We start from the raw sequence: 19,269 nt of genomic DNA, 5'->3' as shown, positions 1-19,269 counted from the left end.
GCAGGTTTCAGCATTAAATATTGGGATGAGTTCAATCACAAATGTTGAGCTTTGGGGCATGTATCAGGGACTCATTCTGGCTTGGAACAAGGGCATTCGACTATTGATTGTGGAGGTTGACAGTTTATGTGTTACACAACTTATCCAAAGTCAGACTCTGTCCGCTAATGCATCATCTTCTCTCGTTAATGGCATCTGGGAGCTCCTCTCTCGCAATTGGCAAGTTTCAGTGCATCACATCTATCGGAAGGCCAATTTCGCAGCAGATTTCCTTGCTACTTTCATACTCTCACCCTCTTGGGCTCCATGTTTTACCTACCCCTCCCCCCGATGTTGATGTTTACTTGCGCAGTGATAGTTCGGGGGCTGCGTTCCCTCGTTTTGTTTAAACTTTAGCTCTTGCTAGGCTCGTTTTTCTTTACCAAAAAAAAAAAAAATAATTAAACAATTAATAAAAAAAGTCAAGTCTGTGTGTCGGCTAATATTTATAGACCTCAATCTTTTTTAATTTTAAAAAACACGCATAAATATTTTAAATATTTATAGTATAAACCCATTAAAAAAATTTTATTGTACACCCATGGATACCAAGCATGCCAAGACAGCCAAACCTTTGGTCGAGCACGGCCATGGAAACCAAACCACCGCAACCAAACTCATAGCCGCGTGCGGCCCAGGCAACCAAATCCTTTGCCACATGCAGCCATGCCAATCAATTGAAATTATGGGTATTTCAATTAGGTTTTAATGTGATTCTGATTTGGTGGAGATAAAATTAGGAGAGATAAGTCTTCCCCCTGCGCCCCCCCCCCCCCCCCCCCCCCCGGCGGCGCGGCCCGGCCAACTTTAAGGATTTCGTCATCTTTATTAAGTTATTTTATTAATTCAAATAGTATTTTTTTTAATGTTAAAATCGTTAGTTAACGAAACTGTTAAAAATGAATATTTTCATATTTTAACAAGTCAACAACGGTAAATCATTAAACTTAACTAGTTTTTGGAGATAATTTAATGTTTTTAAAAGTAAGAGAGTAATTTGAAGATTTTCAGTTCACAAGAGGAGTAACCAAAATTTATCGTTTCATCATATTTATAAATAATAAACATAGATAATATTTGGATGAGAAAATATTTTAACTTAAGTGAATGTTAAAAAGAAAACTGCAAATAATCTTATTCCAACTCTTTTAGCTAAATACCAATAACGTGGGTAGATATTTAAAGTTGATTTTACATGTCTCTAATTTTAATTACCAATGACAATCTAGGTTAGGGCTTGTTTATTCAATTCAATTTGATGAAAATTAAATGGGTTTGAATTTGAAAAAAAAAATTAATTTGTTTAATAAATGGATAAATTTTATTTACTAAATAAATGAATTGAATTCAAGTTTGAGGATATAGATTCTTTTATCCATTTAATAAATTGGTTATAAACGAATCGGATATGGTCCATTTGTTTTAAGATTCATTTATTATTTGTTCAATTAAATTACTTATTTATGTTTACATTTGTATGAAAAAAATCTTGAAATTTGAAGGCTAATTTAATAATAATAAATGATACTAAGACAAACTAGGGATGCCAATGGAGTTGGGTTTGGGTGCGGGTAGGGTGGGGGTGGGGAAGCTTACCCCATTAAAAATTTTTGCCTCCATTCCCCACCTTATTCTCTAATAAATTTAGTGGGGTGGGAATGGGAAATTCCCATATGAGGAATGATTTCCCCGTCCCCACCTCATTCCCCATTTACCTATTTTATAGTAGATATAGATATATGATTTTAGTAAATTAAAAATTAGAGACTTAAAATAAAATCATTACCATATTATAAAGTATTTAAATTATTTTTAAAAAATTTCTAAAAGTTTGAAACAATGTCTTAAAATGATATCAAAATTGAAAAATGTTTGAAGAGAGCAACACCTTAAAAGAGAAAAGAAATATAATAATGTTTAGAGTTGAAAAAGAATTATATTGTATGGATTTCTTTTAGTCATAGCCTGTTTATATTAGATAAAAATATTAAAAAATTTATTAATTGACATTATAATTGATAAAATAAAAATTATTAAATAAAAATTAAAAACATATTTGTATATAATGAGGATTGGGATGGGGGTGGGGGTGGGGTGGGGAGTACAAACTAAACCTCACCCTGTTAAAAATTTGGGAATTATTTTTCCCCCACTTCCCAGTTCATTCCCCAAAAATTATTCAAAAATTTCCTCATTTAGGGTGGAGTTCCATGAGGCCCCAAACCCGTAGAAAATTTTACCATCCCTAAGACAAACTCTAGAAGTGACAATAAAAAATTAGCCAGTCAGTCCTAATTTCTTTTTCCCTCCTCATTTCCACTCTTTCTTTCTCTTCTCTAAGCCTCGCTTCTCTTGTTCTCCACTTTCCAAGGCGGCATTGATTATCTTTTTGTTATTTCTTATCCTTCTTTGCTGTCTCTCAAATTTCTTTTTGTTTGTTGTCTAGATAAGCTAGGAGCATTAGTCAATCTCACCTAACGTTAAGCTCTTTTTCTTTTTCTTTTTAATTTTTATCATTGCAGTTTATTTTTTCCTTCTTTTTGTGGTTCTTGTAATTCTCAATTTAATTAACTTGGTAAGTTTTTAATCTCATTAACTTGAATATGTCAGCACCATTTTTCAGATATGTTGTTTCAAGAAATATGAAATCTATAAAAAAAATTATTAGATGTGGCATTATTTGAGTGGCTTAAATGATAATTAATTATTAAATTTTATCACTTCATATCTAAATGATGAATTTTTATTAGTAACATATCAATTAATATACAAATTAAGTATCTTAACTAAATAAACATAGTATTATTCCTTTTATACGTAGATTGGCATGCCTCAGCCTCCCTTTACATATTTGGCATGAAGAGCATGTTACATTATTCAGAATCTCTCTCCATTTATTAATTTATTTTTTTAATGGATGGCTAAAATCTATAATTCTATTCATATTTTTTCTTTTTTATTACCGATTGTGAATAGGTAATACCGATTGAATTGCGATTTATTCTTTGTGAAATCGTAACATCAGTCAGAAGTAACATACAAGAACATCAATATGGAAATTAATTCTGTCAATTCTTCTTCGATCTTCATCACTATTAAAAAATTTAGAGTTGCTTAACTGTAATCAATTCTAATTATTTATAAATTCAAAGTGACTAAGAAATACAACTACACGTACTAAAATCATTTTTAACATTTATGGATATTGTGGATATACGCACCAAGAATTACCATTATATTTTTTTTCAAGAAGAGTTATCACTAATTTTAGTATATTTATCTGAATATATAAATTGTTCAGTGTTTTGTACTAACTAAAGATAAGGAGTGGAGATTTGTAATTAGGATTTGGTGCACCTGTGTGCAGTTTCGTCTCAGTTGGATGAGGCAGGTGAAAAGAAATATTAATTGGTAATATGCCATTCTTAAATAAATTTTAGAAAGAAAAATCAACCACATCTCAAACAAAAGAAAGAATATTTGGCTAGACAAACTACTCTTCCAATATCTAATTTTGTTGTAGTTTGTGTATATATACACATCTTACATGGTTCAGAATTTTGAAGTGCGAGAAAAATCTGATAAAACTTTAAAACCATGGGGTATAAGAGGTTTAAAACCTAACGCGCATAAACCGCATTATTTATATATTTTTTCAAACTTTTCCGCACTTTAAAATTTTAAATTGAAATATTTCTAATATATAAAATAAAGTCATAAAACCTAATTAACCCTGAACACTATCTTCATTACTATTATTTGTATACTGCCGATGTTGTTGGATGATCAACACTGAACTTTTGATGTCAAGATCAGAAGAAGCCAAGAGATCTCCGACCGGGCCGAGCTCCGGACACTCCTCCCAATCACTCAGTCCGGTGGTCATCACCGAACCCCCATAGCTGCCTTTTCCTACTATAAACAATGAAAATTCAATGCTATCCATAATTTCCCTTAATACCTGTAATGTTTCTATTCCATTGTTTACATATCTTTCTATCAGTCCAACTTCACCTGATGTTACATACCTAATTAATCACATTAAACCACCAAAAAAATGAAGAAAAAAAATTAGTATTAAGAAATATTTTGACGTCACTTTTATAAAGATATAAACCCATTTACAAAAAGAAAAAGACACTAACACTCTTATAATTTGACAAAATATTTATATGGATCCTTTTTAAGGACAATTATATCTTTTGATTATATTGACTCAAATATATTTTATCTGGACATAATTATCCAAAAAAGAGTCTTTACGACTATTTTTTAAAACAATAAAATCTTGATGCTCAGCTAATTTTGAAAAGTATTAAGATCCTCTTCTAATTTAGTCTTCTAAATCTAATGAAAATTAAAAAAAAAGTTTACTTAGTTATAAATAAAGTTATATATATATATATATATATATATATGATTGTCAACGTCAAAATCTTAGCTAATATACTAAAAACGATTAGCCTTAAGTGTAAGTATGGTTTTCCCTTTTTAGAATCTTATATTTTTTAGTTAATTAAATTACCTGAGGCGAAATTCCTCAAAAAAGACGTTATCTTTAGCAATCTCAATCTCATGATTTCTCGACAAAGACCTTAACACCCGAACCTTCCTCGACGGTTCACCAATCATCGGGCTACTCGCCGACGAAGACTGGGACGACGGCGAAGACTCCTCCTCCTTCTTAGCAGCATACAAAAACCTAATGACAGTCAAATTAATATTAGAGTTTTTACCAATCCTTTTGCTCAAAGCCAGCGCCTCTCTATCATCAGCCCCTCCGAAAAACAACATAGCTGCATGTTGAACCACATTCTCATAGCTATTGTTACCAGCAACAGGCAGCTGAAACCCTGTTTGGTTTTTATGCACAAGCACTCCAACTGAGCACGGCGCGTGCCTCAGAATCTTCTGGTTCGTTGTCCTGTAACCCTCTTTGCTATTCTCCAGCCTCTGATCGATCCTCTGGTGTTTGTGAAACGGCAGAAAAATTATCGTAACCCTAAAGTCCTCCGCCGCATTGCACACATCTTCATACATGTTGGCAAACGTGTTGACGATCTTCACTTGGCTGATCCTGATGCGGGTTTGAGCTGTAAAGGAGTCCACGGCTTCGTTGATCTCCAGCACGTCGTTGCCACCGTAGTCCTCTTCGTCGCTGTACTGGCCGCCGTCTTCCAGCTGGTTGTACAGTAGCTTTGCTTTGCGTCTCCTTTTCGGGAGCTCTACTAAGTGCATTAAGTAAGGGCTGATGGAGGAGCCAAAGGAGGCGCCCAGCACGAGCTGGCCGGAAGCATGGCGGGGCTCATATGCACACGAGAGGATCCTGAACTCGCTTTCTGGATCAAGTGACTCCACTGATGTGTTCCGGTGAGCAAAATAATTTTCGTTTCTTCTCAGTATCGAAGCAATTATGGGACCTGTAATTAGAGTGTTAAGCACTACTACTATCAAGAGCATGCGGTGAATCATCGGACTCCACCATGTCTGCAACAAAAGATAACAAAAAATTCAAAGTCAGGATTTTGTTTCAATGGGTACCATAATAAATTAACCACGAACTTGAGTAGGTCATAACATAAAAACTTTCAACAAGAGAGGGGTGTATATAAACTTTATCGGCTTGGGTTGGTCAGGGCCCAGCCTGCACATCACATAATGTGTGCAACTATTTCAGCATCTAGTGGGCAAAGTTGTTTACTAGATTGTTTGTTTGTGTCAAAAAAATTAAGGTGAAAAAAAGAAAGATAGAAACTTACCGCAGAACGTCCAGCCTCTACATCGATGAGTATAAGTTCAAAATTGCCTTTCAAATTGAGAACGAAAGCAAGTAGGACAGCCTTAATCCTTGGAATCTTTAAACGATGACAAACAAACAAGGTTCCAATCATTCTGCTGGCAATGCATGAGAATAGCAGAAGAAGAACAAGAAGAATGTTTTGGTAATGTTTAAGAAGATCCCTGATATCGAATTGGAAACCCATGTAGCCAAAGTAAATTGGAAGAACGAAGTTATGAATAGAGTAAGCAAGCTTTTTAAACAGAGTCCGAGTTGTTTTGCCATCCCTTGGAAAAAATACACCAAGAAGAAATCCTGTAATGGTGCTGTTGTAGCCAAGTACCTCAATGGAAAATGCTAGACTTACTACAAGAACCAAAAGTAATAACACCTGAGCATTTGACACATATTTTGAGTCCTTGTTCCACCTCGCGAACCACTTGGCCAAATACATGTTAATAATGATCAGTAGAGCAGTGAGAATGATTGAGTAAATTGCATTTGCAAAATTCTTAGAGGATAAGACAGTGACAAACGATGAGTAGTATATAATGCAACCAACTTCATTGATTAAAGAGGTAGTAGATGCCAAGCGTCCAAGTTCTGAAGTGTTGAATTTGAGTTCATCAATCAAGCGCATAACGACTGGAGATGCTGAATTTGCTAGAAGTATAGTGATGGTGATAGAGAATGCTGGGGTATTGTCTTTAATATCTAACACAAACCTGGAAATATAGGTTAAGATTATGCCAAAGACGAAGCTCACTAGCAAACCACCAGAAGCAATTGTTGCTGCAAGATCCATGTTCGTTCTCAGGTAAGCAGTGTCCATTTCAAGACCAATTAAGAACATGAAAAGTATGCGGCTAATGAAGGCGAAAACTCGATAATAAAATGCAGATAGATCTTGAATAAAGAACGAACGAATCTTGTTGATTTGGGACAGAAAACTTGGACTAAGAACTAGTCCAGCCTTGATCATCATATACGCAAAACATAGAGCAAACGTTAGTGTCTCAACTTTTGCATATATAATATAAGAGAATCTGTACATATAATTCAAAGCAAATCAAATGTAGCTAGCTAGAGCTAGTTTCTTACCAGCATTTGAGAAATGGGTCCTGGCTGACCAAGGGGTTTGAAGATAAGGTTAAAAATGTGGGCAATAACAAGCATCAATGAAATCTGAACAAATGTGCTCACTAAAGGATTAAATGGGTGGATGGATGAGCACAGTTCTTGTGTTATATCTTCCATTAGTATTATAATTTACAGCCAAAAAATGGAAATCTATATAGCAATAGTTATAATGATAATGCAATAAAAAGAAGTGATCAATTGCTTCTGCAGAAACCAGAACAAGAACCAGAAAAGTTGGTGACTTGCTAGCAATATTTTGGAAGGAGAAAAGGGAAATATTGTTGTTAGATGCCATAGCACAATTATTTGTTTTGTTTGCTGTGTTTCTTTTTCCTTTTTTTCCTTGAAAATCTGAAAACATTCTCTAGATTTATTTATGTGGTTGTTATGGAAGTGATGTTGTTAGGAAAGCATTTTAATCTCTTTGTATGGCTTGCTTAAGGAGAGGCTTTAATCCCGGAATTTTGTTACGCATCATTTGATTTCTTCTTCTCTCTGTTGAATATTATTAACATTTGAATAAATAATACTTACAGCCCCCTCTTCTTCGGTCAAATAACACTTGAAACCCAAATTCAAGCCAAATTTACCTGATGGTCGTTAGTTTTTCTGCTAAGTACGTTACATAAGTCTTTTCAATTTATACATTTTAAAAAGTCACATTTATCCTTCAATGATGTACTCTTTCGCTAACGTTTTAATGCCCGAAACAAGCATCAAAGGTTCTAAGGGGCATAATTGGTAAACAAATTCTACAAAGGGTCAAAATTGACTTTATAATAAATAACAATAATATTTTGACACGTTTATGAATAAATAGCAGATCCTTTCAATTCATTTGTGCAGTTCAGCAATAATCAAAGATAAAACCAAGTAAAGTCTAAACTCTAGAGACTTAAAAAGTGAAGCATTTAACCTGTAAAAATTTTCAGTGTAACAACAGAAAGGCAGTGATTTACAAGGCATTCGGGGCTATTTACATTGACTGCAAATCATACTATCATATACTCATAGTAAATAAATATTCATTACAAATACAATTTTAATGCAGGGACTTATTTTTAAAAAAAATGTCAAAGAACAACAATGAAATGGGAAAGAAAGAGAGAGATGGAAAGTAAGGTACAATCTAATAACCAAAACTCAAATATGCTGCTACCATGCTTGCAAGAGGAACAGATATATTGTCATCTACAACCTCTGTAATCGGGAGGGACTCGACAACTGTCGCCACTAGAGACACTAAAGCAACCCGTTGCAATGTCTCAATCCAATCCAGTTGGTAATATCCCAAAATCGAATAGAAGTACAGCATCCTATATTGTAAAGATAAATATCATGTCAGTGACGAAATCCATTGAGTAAGCAAACTGTAGATTAGTCGGTCACAGAGGCTTGAACGCACCCAGTGGAAACTAAGAATCCAAAAACAAACATTGATATACTGCCAGCCCAACTTTTTTTCTCATTATAAAAGATCTTCATGGACCCAAATCTTCTTCCGATAACGTCAGCAATACCTTTTAATCATTGAAGCAGAAATAAGTAATTGAGAGGCATGAAAGAGAACTATGTTGGGATAAGACAAGAGATATTACCATCTCCTCCACACATCATCGAGAGAGAGATCACCCCAACTGGAGAATCACGCCAAAAGACAAGAGCAGAAAGAATTAACATGAGGACATAATATAATGGCCCTCTAAGCAACTCCCTGCCAGTACAAGAACAGTGAAGCAAAATTACAAACGAAATCAATTGTATCAAATAATAATGAATCCAATAGCATTAAGATAATGGTAATGAGGAAAATTACTTTGGGTTTCCTTCACGAGTAACAGATTTTATGAGCCCATCATCCTTTACCAATGAGAGGCCGTTAATGACAAGTCTCAAGCAATTCACAAGAGGAACCAAAGCAGCAAAGTAGCGAGCCTCTGTTGAGGTGCTATTCTAGTATTCAAATAATCGATTGAAAAGTTAAGAAAAATGAGGCATATATAACAAACAAACTGAATTTGTTAAAATTTCCAAATACCAAGAGGGGAACCTGAAAATTGGCCATGAAACCATGAATAACAATCCCGACAATATATGTACAAGTTTTCTGCTTAAACTCTGTTCCAAGGGGTAGAAAAGTGAAGAAGATTTGTCAAAAAGAAAGCAAAATCTTAAATCATGAAAGAAATTACTCTACATTAAGGGATCTTTCAAAACAAACTTCAGAAATGATTAAAGATTTATCAGATGTCACTATCTACCTTTTATATTATCAAACCGGCATCAATTTACGAATACAGCAAGAATTCAAACAAAATTTCGTTACTACCACTCCCACTCTCCCACTTTAATTAAGCTAGTTAGCAAACTCTTGGCATTGATAATATAAAAGTGAAAGTAAGAAGTTAAACAAAGCTTCTCTAACCTCATTTCCCCAAAAATGAGCTTCTAATCCCAGTCCACCACTTACCTAATCCTTTTATGCGACCTCTTTATGACTTCACATTCATAGTATAGCTTATACAATTTGCTTGTGCTCCGAGAATAACAGGAAACGAAATTACCTCCTCATGTGTTCTACTGCAACTTGCTACTTCATAACATCTATGTTTCTTTCCTTTTTAAGATCATTATGAAGAACGAAACTACCATTGCATGTCACCCTACAGTCATTTGCCCAGCAACTAGCTGGAGCTAGTACACTTTACAGACAGATGATTATCAACAAATTGTTTTAAACGACAAAATATTATCAGATGATTCAAAGTTTAAGACCTGTAAATGCTCTAAATCCTAAACAAAGACTCGATATTTCCCAAGTGTCAATCAAAATGACTACAAGTTCAATGCTTCAGAATCCAACTGAAAATTAAAAAATGAAAAATCAAAATTAGTACTCATATTCGTCTCTGTATTCTTATTTTCATCAACAATTTCTCCATGACAAAGAAAATTCAATTACTTTTTTTTTTGTTTTTTCAACAATGTCAGTAGAAAATTAAATAAGATGAACCTGCTGAATAAGCTTTCTCTGAGAGAGATTATCAAAACTCAAAACAAGACCGTAAGCACCGACGAGTACAGCGGCAGTAGCTCCAGCATCATGCAACAGGTGGCCAACTCTGGCGGCGGCGCTGACACGAAACCTCAGCGTATGCGGATCCAATGATACACGGGCGGGCCAAACGGACATCGACCCACGGAAAACACGTGGGCTTATGGGGAAGACGTGGGTGGCGGCGCTGCCCACGTGGCGGCCGGAGATTGGGTGCCTGGATAAGAGGCTGAGGCTGAGGCTCATCTTTATTTAATTAATTTATGTATCATATGATGTTAGATTGAGATACAGTTGCCAGTTGGTGAGTCTGTTTAAATGTGTTCACATTTTTGTAGTGTGCAAGGCTTTTGGGGGTCTGTGCTGACCTTCAGTTTACTTCATTTAGCTGGCAGTACTTTGAGGATAACCTCATGTTTGTCGTCTTTTGATTATTATTTTAACTATTATCCAACAGGCCCCTCAAGTCTTTTATATTTGAGCTAATGACTCTTCATTAGGATTAACAAGTTTGTAATATTCACGCACCCAATTTATCTATGGTCGTAATATTTTCCAGCTACAGATGCAATTTCTAACTACATTTGTCATTGGGCTCATAATGAGGGAAAAAGAAAAAAATCTTAGAATTGTTCGGTTGTCCTAAAATTTTACATAACTTCATATTTAGATGAATCAGAGTGGATTTTGAATTGTGCAGATTGAGAAAAAAAAACCATCTGAATTCAATTCGATCCACTTAAAAAAAAAAATCTAATTGGATGAATATTTGGATGAATCCAAGTTCAAATGAGTTTGAATTTGGATGATATTTTAGATTCAGATGGTATTTTGGATTAGACTATTTTGGATTGAGTTATTGATTTTATATTTAATTATTTGTATTTGAATTTTTTAGGAAGCACTGCAATCCAATTGAATTTTTCAAATCAAGTCGAATCTAATCCGATTCGAAGCAAATCTAATTAGATGGCACAAATTATATGAGATCAAATTTTGGGCAATATTCGAATCCAATCCAAACTTAATTGGATCGCATCTATTCGAACCCGATTCAATGCCCAATCCTAATTTCGATGAAGTTCAAAATCGATTTCGTTTAGTGGCAATGATAGCACCAGATTTTGCTAATTTGGTTGTCATTCGAGAAAAAACTACAAAACAATTTGAGTATAATATATGAGCTTGTCAAAATTACATTTACGGTGTATTTCCTTTGCAGCAATCAGAATGGGTTGGAATCATAGTAACAAATGAAAACTAAAATAAGATTTTACTTGAGCTATGTGAATTAGAATTGAAATGAATTGTATCACATTGATTTATTTACTTCGTCTTGAAACCAGAATGAATTGTTATAAATTATTAAAATGCCCTTAGTTAATATTATTATATTCATTTTTACTATTATCCTAATAATAATTTTTTTTTTGTTATTGTTGTTGTTATTGTTATTGCTACTACTATTACTACAATTATAATTATACATAAAAAATGTTTTGTAACTTACAATCAAATAAAATAATTTAAAAATGAATAACAACTAGAATTACCAATCAATAAATTTTTTAAAATGTAAATTTGAGAGAGGGAGACCTACGTAAAATCATTATTTCAATAGACATGTAACCATGTAAAACAAAACTTTGAGATAGTCTTGAAAACATGGCACATATATAGATTACAGGTTTAGGTTAGGCTTTTTCAAACCAAGGCCAAGCTCATGTTATTGATAACATACTCAAGTTCTCTAAAAGTCCATCCAAATTTGGAAGAACCGGGCCTAGGCTGAGTCTTGATGGGCCTAGGCCGGACTTGGGCTTCTATTAATTTTTAAATGAATTTTTAATAAAGCTAAAAATTAAAAAAATATTAAAATTAAAGATGATTATTCAATACATAATAGATTAATAGTACAATACACAAAATACTAACAATATAATATAGTAAACGAGAAATTCAGTCACGTGAATTTGCTTGTTTTCTTTCTTTTTTTTTATTTGATTTTCTTTTTTAATTTATAAATTATAAAATTTGAGTCAAGTCTAAACTTTTTACATAAGTCTTTAACCAGACCTATTCACAACAGACTTTAGAAATTTTAACTCATATTTAGGTCTTCATGTAAAGGGCTAGCCCAAAAACTCTCGGGTCTAGGGCGAGCAAGCCCAGGCTTTTTTGCCCACCTTATCAAAATCTCATGAAAGGAACTAAAAAGAAAGAAATAAGGTGGAGTTGACTTCATGGGTATGTCAAAAATTGCTAATTTTATTTTTCGAACCAAAACTAATGTGTAAGTTGTTAATGAAAAAAAATTTAATTTGCTCCGATAAAAAAAAAATGCCCAACAATTGGTGTTATTCATAAATAAACAATTATAACTTATGGGATCCTAATTACTAAACGAGGGACAAAGGGTGGTTTTAATTTACTAAACCAACAAAAACACGAGAAATTAAGTCCAAATATTTTATAATGTCTACGTAATTTAATGTAATAAATAATCAAAGTGAGAATGGAAGTACCTAATTTTTAAAAATATTCTTAAAAAATTGTCTTAAACATTTTTAAAAATTTGTTAATGTTAATTCAAATTTCTTATTACACCACTAGGTATATTTGAATAGTTCTCCAATAATTTTATTTGACTAGTAGTCAAAATCAAATCCTAAGAAAGATAAAGGTTAAGAATCATAAAATTGATTTTAACTTTGCTCAAATGAAAGGTTCAGCTATGGTGTAAATGTGGTACCATATCACAGCTGCACTTAACCATTAAATTCAGCTATGGTGAGAGATCAAATGGTTAGGTAACTAGATTTAATCACTAGGTGCAGCTGTGGTATGGTACCACAGTTGCACCATAGCTAAGTCCCAAATAAATATTGTCACTAGTTGAAGATGATGATTAAAACAAAATCAAGACAAATAATAAATAGGATTGCACGCGCTTTAATTTGCATTTTCCCTTCACGGAAACCTTTATGTTCGTTGTTCATAATCAAACAATAAAATCAAATTAGAGTGAACCTTGCTTGAATTTTCCCTCTCAATTTCTTTGAGAGTATAATAGGATGGACCCCAGTCCCGGGGAGAGACTATCAAACAATTAATTTGGAAGTAAAAATTTACTTTTAGTGCTAAGTGAAATAAATAAATAATAGTTGGAAAATCCTCACTCAAATGTAAACTAATTTGGCCAATCTATGACCGGTCGATGAGATACACAATTTTTTTTTTTATCTATGCGAATACACATTAATCCAAGCTTCCATTTTCCTATCTTTTAACAATAGTGATAGAACTACAAATAATTTTTTACAAATTAATATTATAAACTAATGTGATATAAAGTGATTAATTGAAAAGTAATAATAGTTATTTTTTCTAATTATGTGCGCCGTGATAATTATAGGGTAAAACTATGTTGCCACAAGGGTTTGTTACCCCTTTTTTTTGTCTTTCTCTAAGTCAATTATAATGGAGTCCTATTATTTGTTATATATATATATAAAAAAAAAAGGCCAACGACTTTTAAATTTTGACACATTAGGCCTGCACTTACAAATTTTCAATTACAGTAATGTTTCCAAAAGCCACAACCTATGTCATAAACACCTTTCCAAGACCCAACACGAACACACTACTCCGACATCGCAAACTTGCCAATTTGGACAATATAAGTTTTTTTTATTATCGCAATATATGTAGAGAACCTAATGCATAATTTGCTAGAATTGGGGAAAAAATCCATTTCACTACCAAAGTAAAAAACAAAAAGTCCATTGCCATGATGTTGTTGTCTGACACTAACCCATTAATCTGACAAGAATATGACGCAATATATATATATATATATATATATATATATATATATATATATATATATTTGATTGGTCAATTTGACACAATTATTTAATTGATCGTATCCCTATCAATTAGGGATGGCAAAATCCAATTGAATAATAGTTATTATCCATCTATGTGCAAATACAAATTATCCAATATGTTATGGATATCTATTGATAAACATGGTATTTAATTTTTATTATAAATCATTATACATTTTACTGTATGAAAACTAATTAATGAGTTTTACATAAAAAAATCTTATTTATTTTTTATTTAATTTCCTAAAATGATTAGTATTAAAATGTAACTAAATTATTTTCAATATAGAAACAGAATAATAATAAAAATTATTAATTTTATTTTGAATTAATTACAAAAAAATAATTTACATTAAAAAGTATTGAAAATCGCTGGTGACCACTTAGGCTTGGTAAAAAAGTGCTCCCGAGCTTCAAGCCCAACCCCGGATAAAATTATGGATAAAGGCTTAGAAATATGAAGCCCATTTATAATGGGCTTGGTTAAGGGCCTCAAACAAAAATATATAAATAAAAAATCTGAAATAAAAAACAAAAATATATAAATGAAAAAATATCTGAAAAAAAAAACACAAAATCTAAACAAAAAACAATGAACCCTACGGGGCCGTTTGGTACCGTTTTTCAAACCATATTTTCGTTTTCATTTTTATAATACACACATAAAACATGTTTGGTGGATTTTTTTCACAAAACAAATTACAAAACACAAAATCTGGATTCATTATTATAACTACACAACTGAAAACAAGTTAAACATGTTCTCCAAATTTGACAGTCTAAACCTAAAAATGAATTAAAAAAACAAAAGAAAAATCGTGACCTCCTCCTTATCTCTTCACTGCCGCTCTCTCTTCCCCCCAACTTTCTTCATCCAGTTGCAGCAAATCTGCACTCTCTCCCTCCCCTTATCTTCATCCAACATCTTTCTCTCTTTATTTCTCCCGATCCACTCTCTCCTCCTTATCTCTTCACTGCCTCTCTCTCTTCCCCTTTCCCCCGCAGCCTTCTTGATTCAGTTGCAGTAAATCTGCACTCTCTCCCTTTCCTCAGCAAATCTGCACTCTCAGCCACTGTCGTTGCTGTGTTTCCGCCATAGCCGCCGCTACTCTGTTTCCGCTGCTGCTCTGCTCCGCTGCTGCTCGTCTTCGCTGCTGCTCTGTTTTCGCTGCTGTTCTGCTCAGCCGTTGCTGCTCGTCTTCACGCCAGCTGCTGTTGCTCTCCCGGATCTGTCACTAGCCAGTATTTATTTTGTTTATGAGCTGAAATTTTTTAGAGATGATTTGAGTGATTTTTAATTCTGGAAATTTCTGAGGTTGTTCATATGTAGTGACAAATTGTTTATTTATGTGCTGAAATTTTTCCTCATTTATTTTAGAGATTAAATCTAGTAAAACAAACAATTTCTTGTGGGAATTCCTTTATGCTGATTTGGTTTATTTAAAATATTTGAATTAAATAGATTCAGGGTTTTTGTTTCCTTAGGAATTTTGTTTACTTCACGTGTTGTTCTTAAGCTTTGATGATCAAGATTGATTTTTTGTTTCTATATAAAGTGTTGGGCTTATGTTAATCCCACACCCAACCTAATTAAAATCCGAGGTTACGTGAGATGGTAGATTAAATATTTAGAATAAAATTAAAGAATTATAAAGGGTTATGACTTATGACAATGCTATCAAATTCTGGTGATTTCACAAATTATATTACGAAAATTTGAAGAACTAAATTATATCTACAAAAATGGATTATGTTTTTGCGGTCGGGACTTGGGAGACCGAAGTTAGAACATGGGGGAGTTTTTTTGGGAAATAAAATAAATAATTCATAATTGACATGCAATGATTACTCAAAATGCTATGGTAATTTAATTTCGCAATTGTTAGAAAAAATAAAAAACTCTTGGCTCTTATTTAAAATGAACTTCAATTGACTAAAAATTGTTCCCAAAAACACTACACTAGCATACCAAATACCTGGGTGGGTATTTCCGTGGTAAATGATTCTCAAATCTTCAAGTTGTAAGCTGTCTGCATTAAGTAACAAATAACCAAGTTCAAAAAGTAAGTTAAGGCTTTTAGTTATCAATATTAATGCAAAAAGTCATAGCAATGCAACCTTTATGCTGATTACATTACTGAAATTGAGTGGGGGATTAATAGCATGTATTGAAAATTGTATGTTTATATCTTAAAATTTAATAGCAGTGTTTTTAATTTGATTAATATTTGATATATGTTTTATTTTTTATTTTTTTGGGTACCATTGATTTAGTAGTAGGCCACTTACTAATATTGATTTATCTCCAGCAAGTATCGCAGAGATGAATGCTACAAGAGATGGAATTGCAGCTTTTATGTGGCATGATTACATACGTAATGCATAATGTGTATCATATATTTTTTTATAATTATTTTGTTTAAAGCATGTGTTGTAATATATATCTTAATTATATGGTGTAAAAACAATGACAATGTCAAAAAAATTTTAATTAATGTGAATTCTTAAACTTTATTATCATGTAATTTTTTTATATTAAATTTGGTTAAATTATTTTGTTGTATTTGTGTATTAGCTAAATAATTATTTTATGACTATAAATATAATGTAAATGATTAGTAAAAACTGTTTTTGAAAAAAGCATACCAAACGCATATTCTCTGTTTTTATCATTTTCAACTGTGTCTACCAAACGCATATTACTGTTTTCAGTTTTAAAATATAGGATACATAAAATGATACCAGACGCATATTTAAATTCGAAATACAGCAACTGCAAAATACCATTTTCATTTTCATTTTTATTCTCTAAAAATACAAATTCAAAAACAATACCAAACAGGCCCTAAAGCTCTCACAAGAATCGCGCACCCACATCCACCCAAAAAGGCAAAAAATGAAGTGAGGCAACAGCCAACAGTTGCACCTTCGTATCGTTGCCTCACACCCACACAAGACCCAACAATTGCAGCCACATCATTCAGCAATCGTCGATTGAGTTCAAACTAGAGCAAACGCGACACAGCTACACGAGGCCAGCACGGCAGCACGCGACGCAGCAGTGAACTCAGCAGCACCAACAGCGCACGCAAACCAACAACAACCATCACCAACTCTACCCCAAGTAAGCTTTGATTTTTTTTTATTATTGTAGAAATTCTGAGATTACTGAAGCCATTGTTGATGTTGTAATGGAGAGTAGTTTTGTGGAAGAATCGAGAGAGGGAGAATGAAGAAGAAGAAGAAGAAGAATGTTTCATTGTTGCCATAGAAAGTGGATAACGAAGAAGAAGCATTGTGTTTCAGTTTCAGCCACAAGTTCTTTTAAAAATTATTGAAGGGTATTTAACATTTACCTAGTTTATCACTTTTAATTTGCAGGTTTTTATTTGATAGGCACTTTCTCGTTTGTCATTAAAATTAAGCAAATTTTTCACTTACATGTATATTATTGTCTTTTTTTATTATTATGAGATTTAGAGGATAATTGGTGGTGTTGTGGGAAAATTTTCCATCAATAAATGAAAATGCCATATGCAGCTCTCACACAATAAAAAAGAAATAAAAATAAAAATATATTAAAAATACAAGCTCGGCCACGCCCAGCCCTCTCAAGTTTGGACGGGCTTTTAAAGGGCTTGGGTTTTTTACTAATTACATGGGCTTGGGTTTGGGCTTGAAAAAATCCGGCCCAAACTTACAATTTACCAACCTTAAATATTATTGATTGAAGGGGCTATGAAGGGTACCATTGGACTTGAAATGGATGATCTACACAATAATAGTTTTAATACTATAAAACAGTGATCTGCAGAGTCATACGTGCCTTCTAAAAATGACTGCTAGCATAACTACGCCATAAAACCACAATGATCTACACAATAAAAATTTTCCATCAATAAATGAAAATGCCATATGCAGCTCTCACACAATAAAAAGGAAATAAAAATAAAAATATATTAAAAATTATTAAAAATACAAGCTCGGCCACGCCCAGCCCTCTCAAGTTTGGACGGACTTTTAAAGGACTTGGGCTTTTTACTAATTACATGGGCTTGGGTTTGGGCTTGAAAAAATCCGGCCCAAACTTACAATTTACCAACCTTAAACATTATTGATTGAAGGGGGCTATGAAGGGTACCATTGGACTTGAAATGGATGATCTACACAATAATAGTTTTAATACTATAAAACGGTGATCTGCAGAGTCATACGCGCCTTCCAAAAATGACTGCTAGCATAACTACGCCATAAAACCACAATGAGTTACATTGCACAGCCACCATTTTCCAATTTAAATATTGCCAATTTGGTTGTTAAAGGTGGTAGTGAACTTTGAAACGCTGCTTAATCATGGCAGTCTTGCTATGGTTATTTGTATTGGATGGCGCATCCATGTACGACACATTCATTTATCTAGCAATGTTGCCACCATTACGTAGATTAGAGAATATCAAATCGATTGACAGTATTTGTATTTCTGTTCATTCAGTTATATTTTTTTATGATGGTGCCGTCATTGTTGTTGCAGACACTGTAATAATTTTTAGTAATGTTATTTTGATTTTTCATTTAATTTATAAAACTTAAATATTAATTTTAATATTCAATTTTAATCTCATATACTTATGTATTAATAATATTCAAATTTATTGATGAATATTAAATAAACCAAATCCAATGTATTTTGGATGGATTTTATTCAATTTATTTTTTATCAGATACTTGAATATCCAACTTGAATGGATTTGCTTGCTCTCCCTAACTGTCAACTCAATTAACTACTGTATTGAGTTCAATTTAAAAATTTCTAATATGATAATTTGTTTATGATACGATTAGTTATTCAATTAATTATGCTACTTGACTTATATTATAATCAATAGATAGGTGTTGAATTTTCATATTTTTAAAAATCATTCATTTGTATTTAAAATAAAAATTTATTAGAGTTCAAGTAGATAGCACTCCACAATTTATAGAAAATATAAAAACATTAATGACTATTTAAAATTAGGTGTGGAATAACAAATGTCAATGCATTTAAATGTAATTAAATTTATTCTTTTTATTTAAGGATAAAAACTCAACCAAAAATACAAAAATCCTTATTTCAAACAAACAAAAATGATTTTGCAATTCATAAGCTAACACTTTATTATTAGTAGTAAGTTAATATATTTTTATTATATAATCGAATAATTGATAGTATAATAAATAAATATTATGTTATAAAAAAAATAAAACATTAACTATGTAGAATATAAAATTAAATTTATTTTTACATTTTGTACATTCCATCTAATTGAGATAGTAAAATATCTTGTGTCAAAAAAAAAAAAGGACACTGAATTTGAACCTTACTC

General features: G+C 32.5%; 2 protein-coding genes across 5 annotated transcripts; both read right to left on the bottom strand.

Moving 5' to 3' along the window:
- Positions 1 to 3,669: 3,669 nt before the first annotated feature.
- Positions 3,670 to 6,623, bottom strand: LOC102630567 (cation/H(+) antiporter 1-like). Its single transcript, XM_006485268.2, has 3 exons — positions 5,799 to 6,623; positions 4,565 to 5,526; positions 3,670 to 4,067 (listed from the first exon to the last, which is right to left on the bottom strand). The coding sequence occupies exons 1-3, from the start codon at positions 6,621 to 6,623 to the stop codon at positions 3,767 to 3,769; spliced, it is 2,088 nt and encodes a 695-aa protein (XP_006485331.1). The 3' UTR covers positions 3,670 to 3,766.
- A 1,316-nt stretch (positions 6,624 to 7,939) lies between these two features.
- Positions 7,940 to 10,366, bottom strand: LOC102630471 (probable phytol kinase 1, chloroplastic). Of its 4 annotated transcripts, none has more exons than XM_006485177.4 (6): positions 9,972 to 10,365; positions 9,009 to 9,076; positions 8,775 to 8,906; positions 8,557 to 8,672; positions 8,364 to 8,478; positions 7,940 to 8,274 (listed from the first exon to the last, which is right to left on the bottom strand). In XM_006485177.4, exons 1-6 carry the CDS (start codon positions 10,257 to 10,259, stop codon positions 8,088 to 8,090), a joined length of 906 nt encoding a protein of 301 aa, XP_006485240.1. In that variant the 5' UTR covers positions 10,260 to 10,365; the 3' UTR covers positions 7,940 to 8,087. The 4 variants fall into 4 exon arrangements, with proteins under 4 accessions (XP_006485240.1, XP_052296125.1, XP_024956920.1 ...); XM_052440165.1 differs by having other exon boundaries at positions 8,775 to 8,911; positions 9,009 to 9,820; positions 9,972 to 10,363; XM_025101152.2 differs by having other exon boundaries at positions 8,775 to 8,911; positions 9,972 to 10,363.
- Positions 10,367 to 19,269: the final 8,903 nt, after the last annotated feature.

The sequence above is a fragment of the Citrus sinensis genome, chromosome 4 (assembly GCF_022201045.2).
Source record: "Citrus sinensis cultivar Valencia sweet orange chromosome 4, DVS_A1.0, whole genome shotgun sequence".
NCBI classification, from domain to species: domain Eukaryota; kingdom Viridiplantae; phylum Streptophyta; class Magnoliopsida; order Sapindales; family Rutaceae; genus Citrus; species Citrus sinensis.
This window is presented reverse-complemented; position numbering and strand designations above follow the sequence as displayed.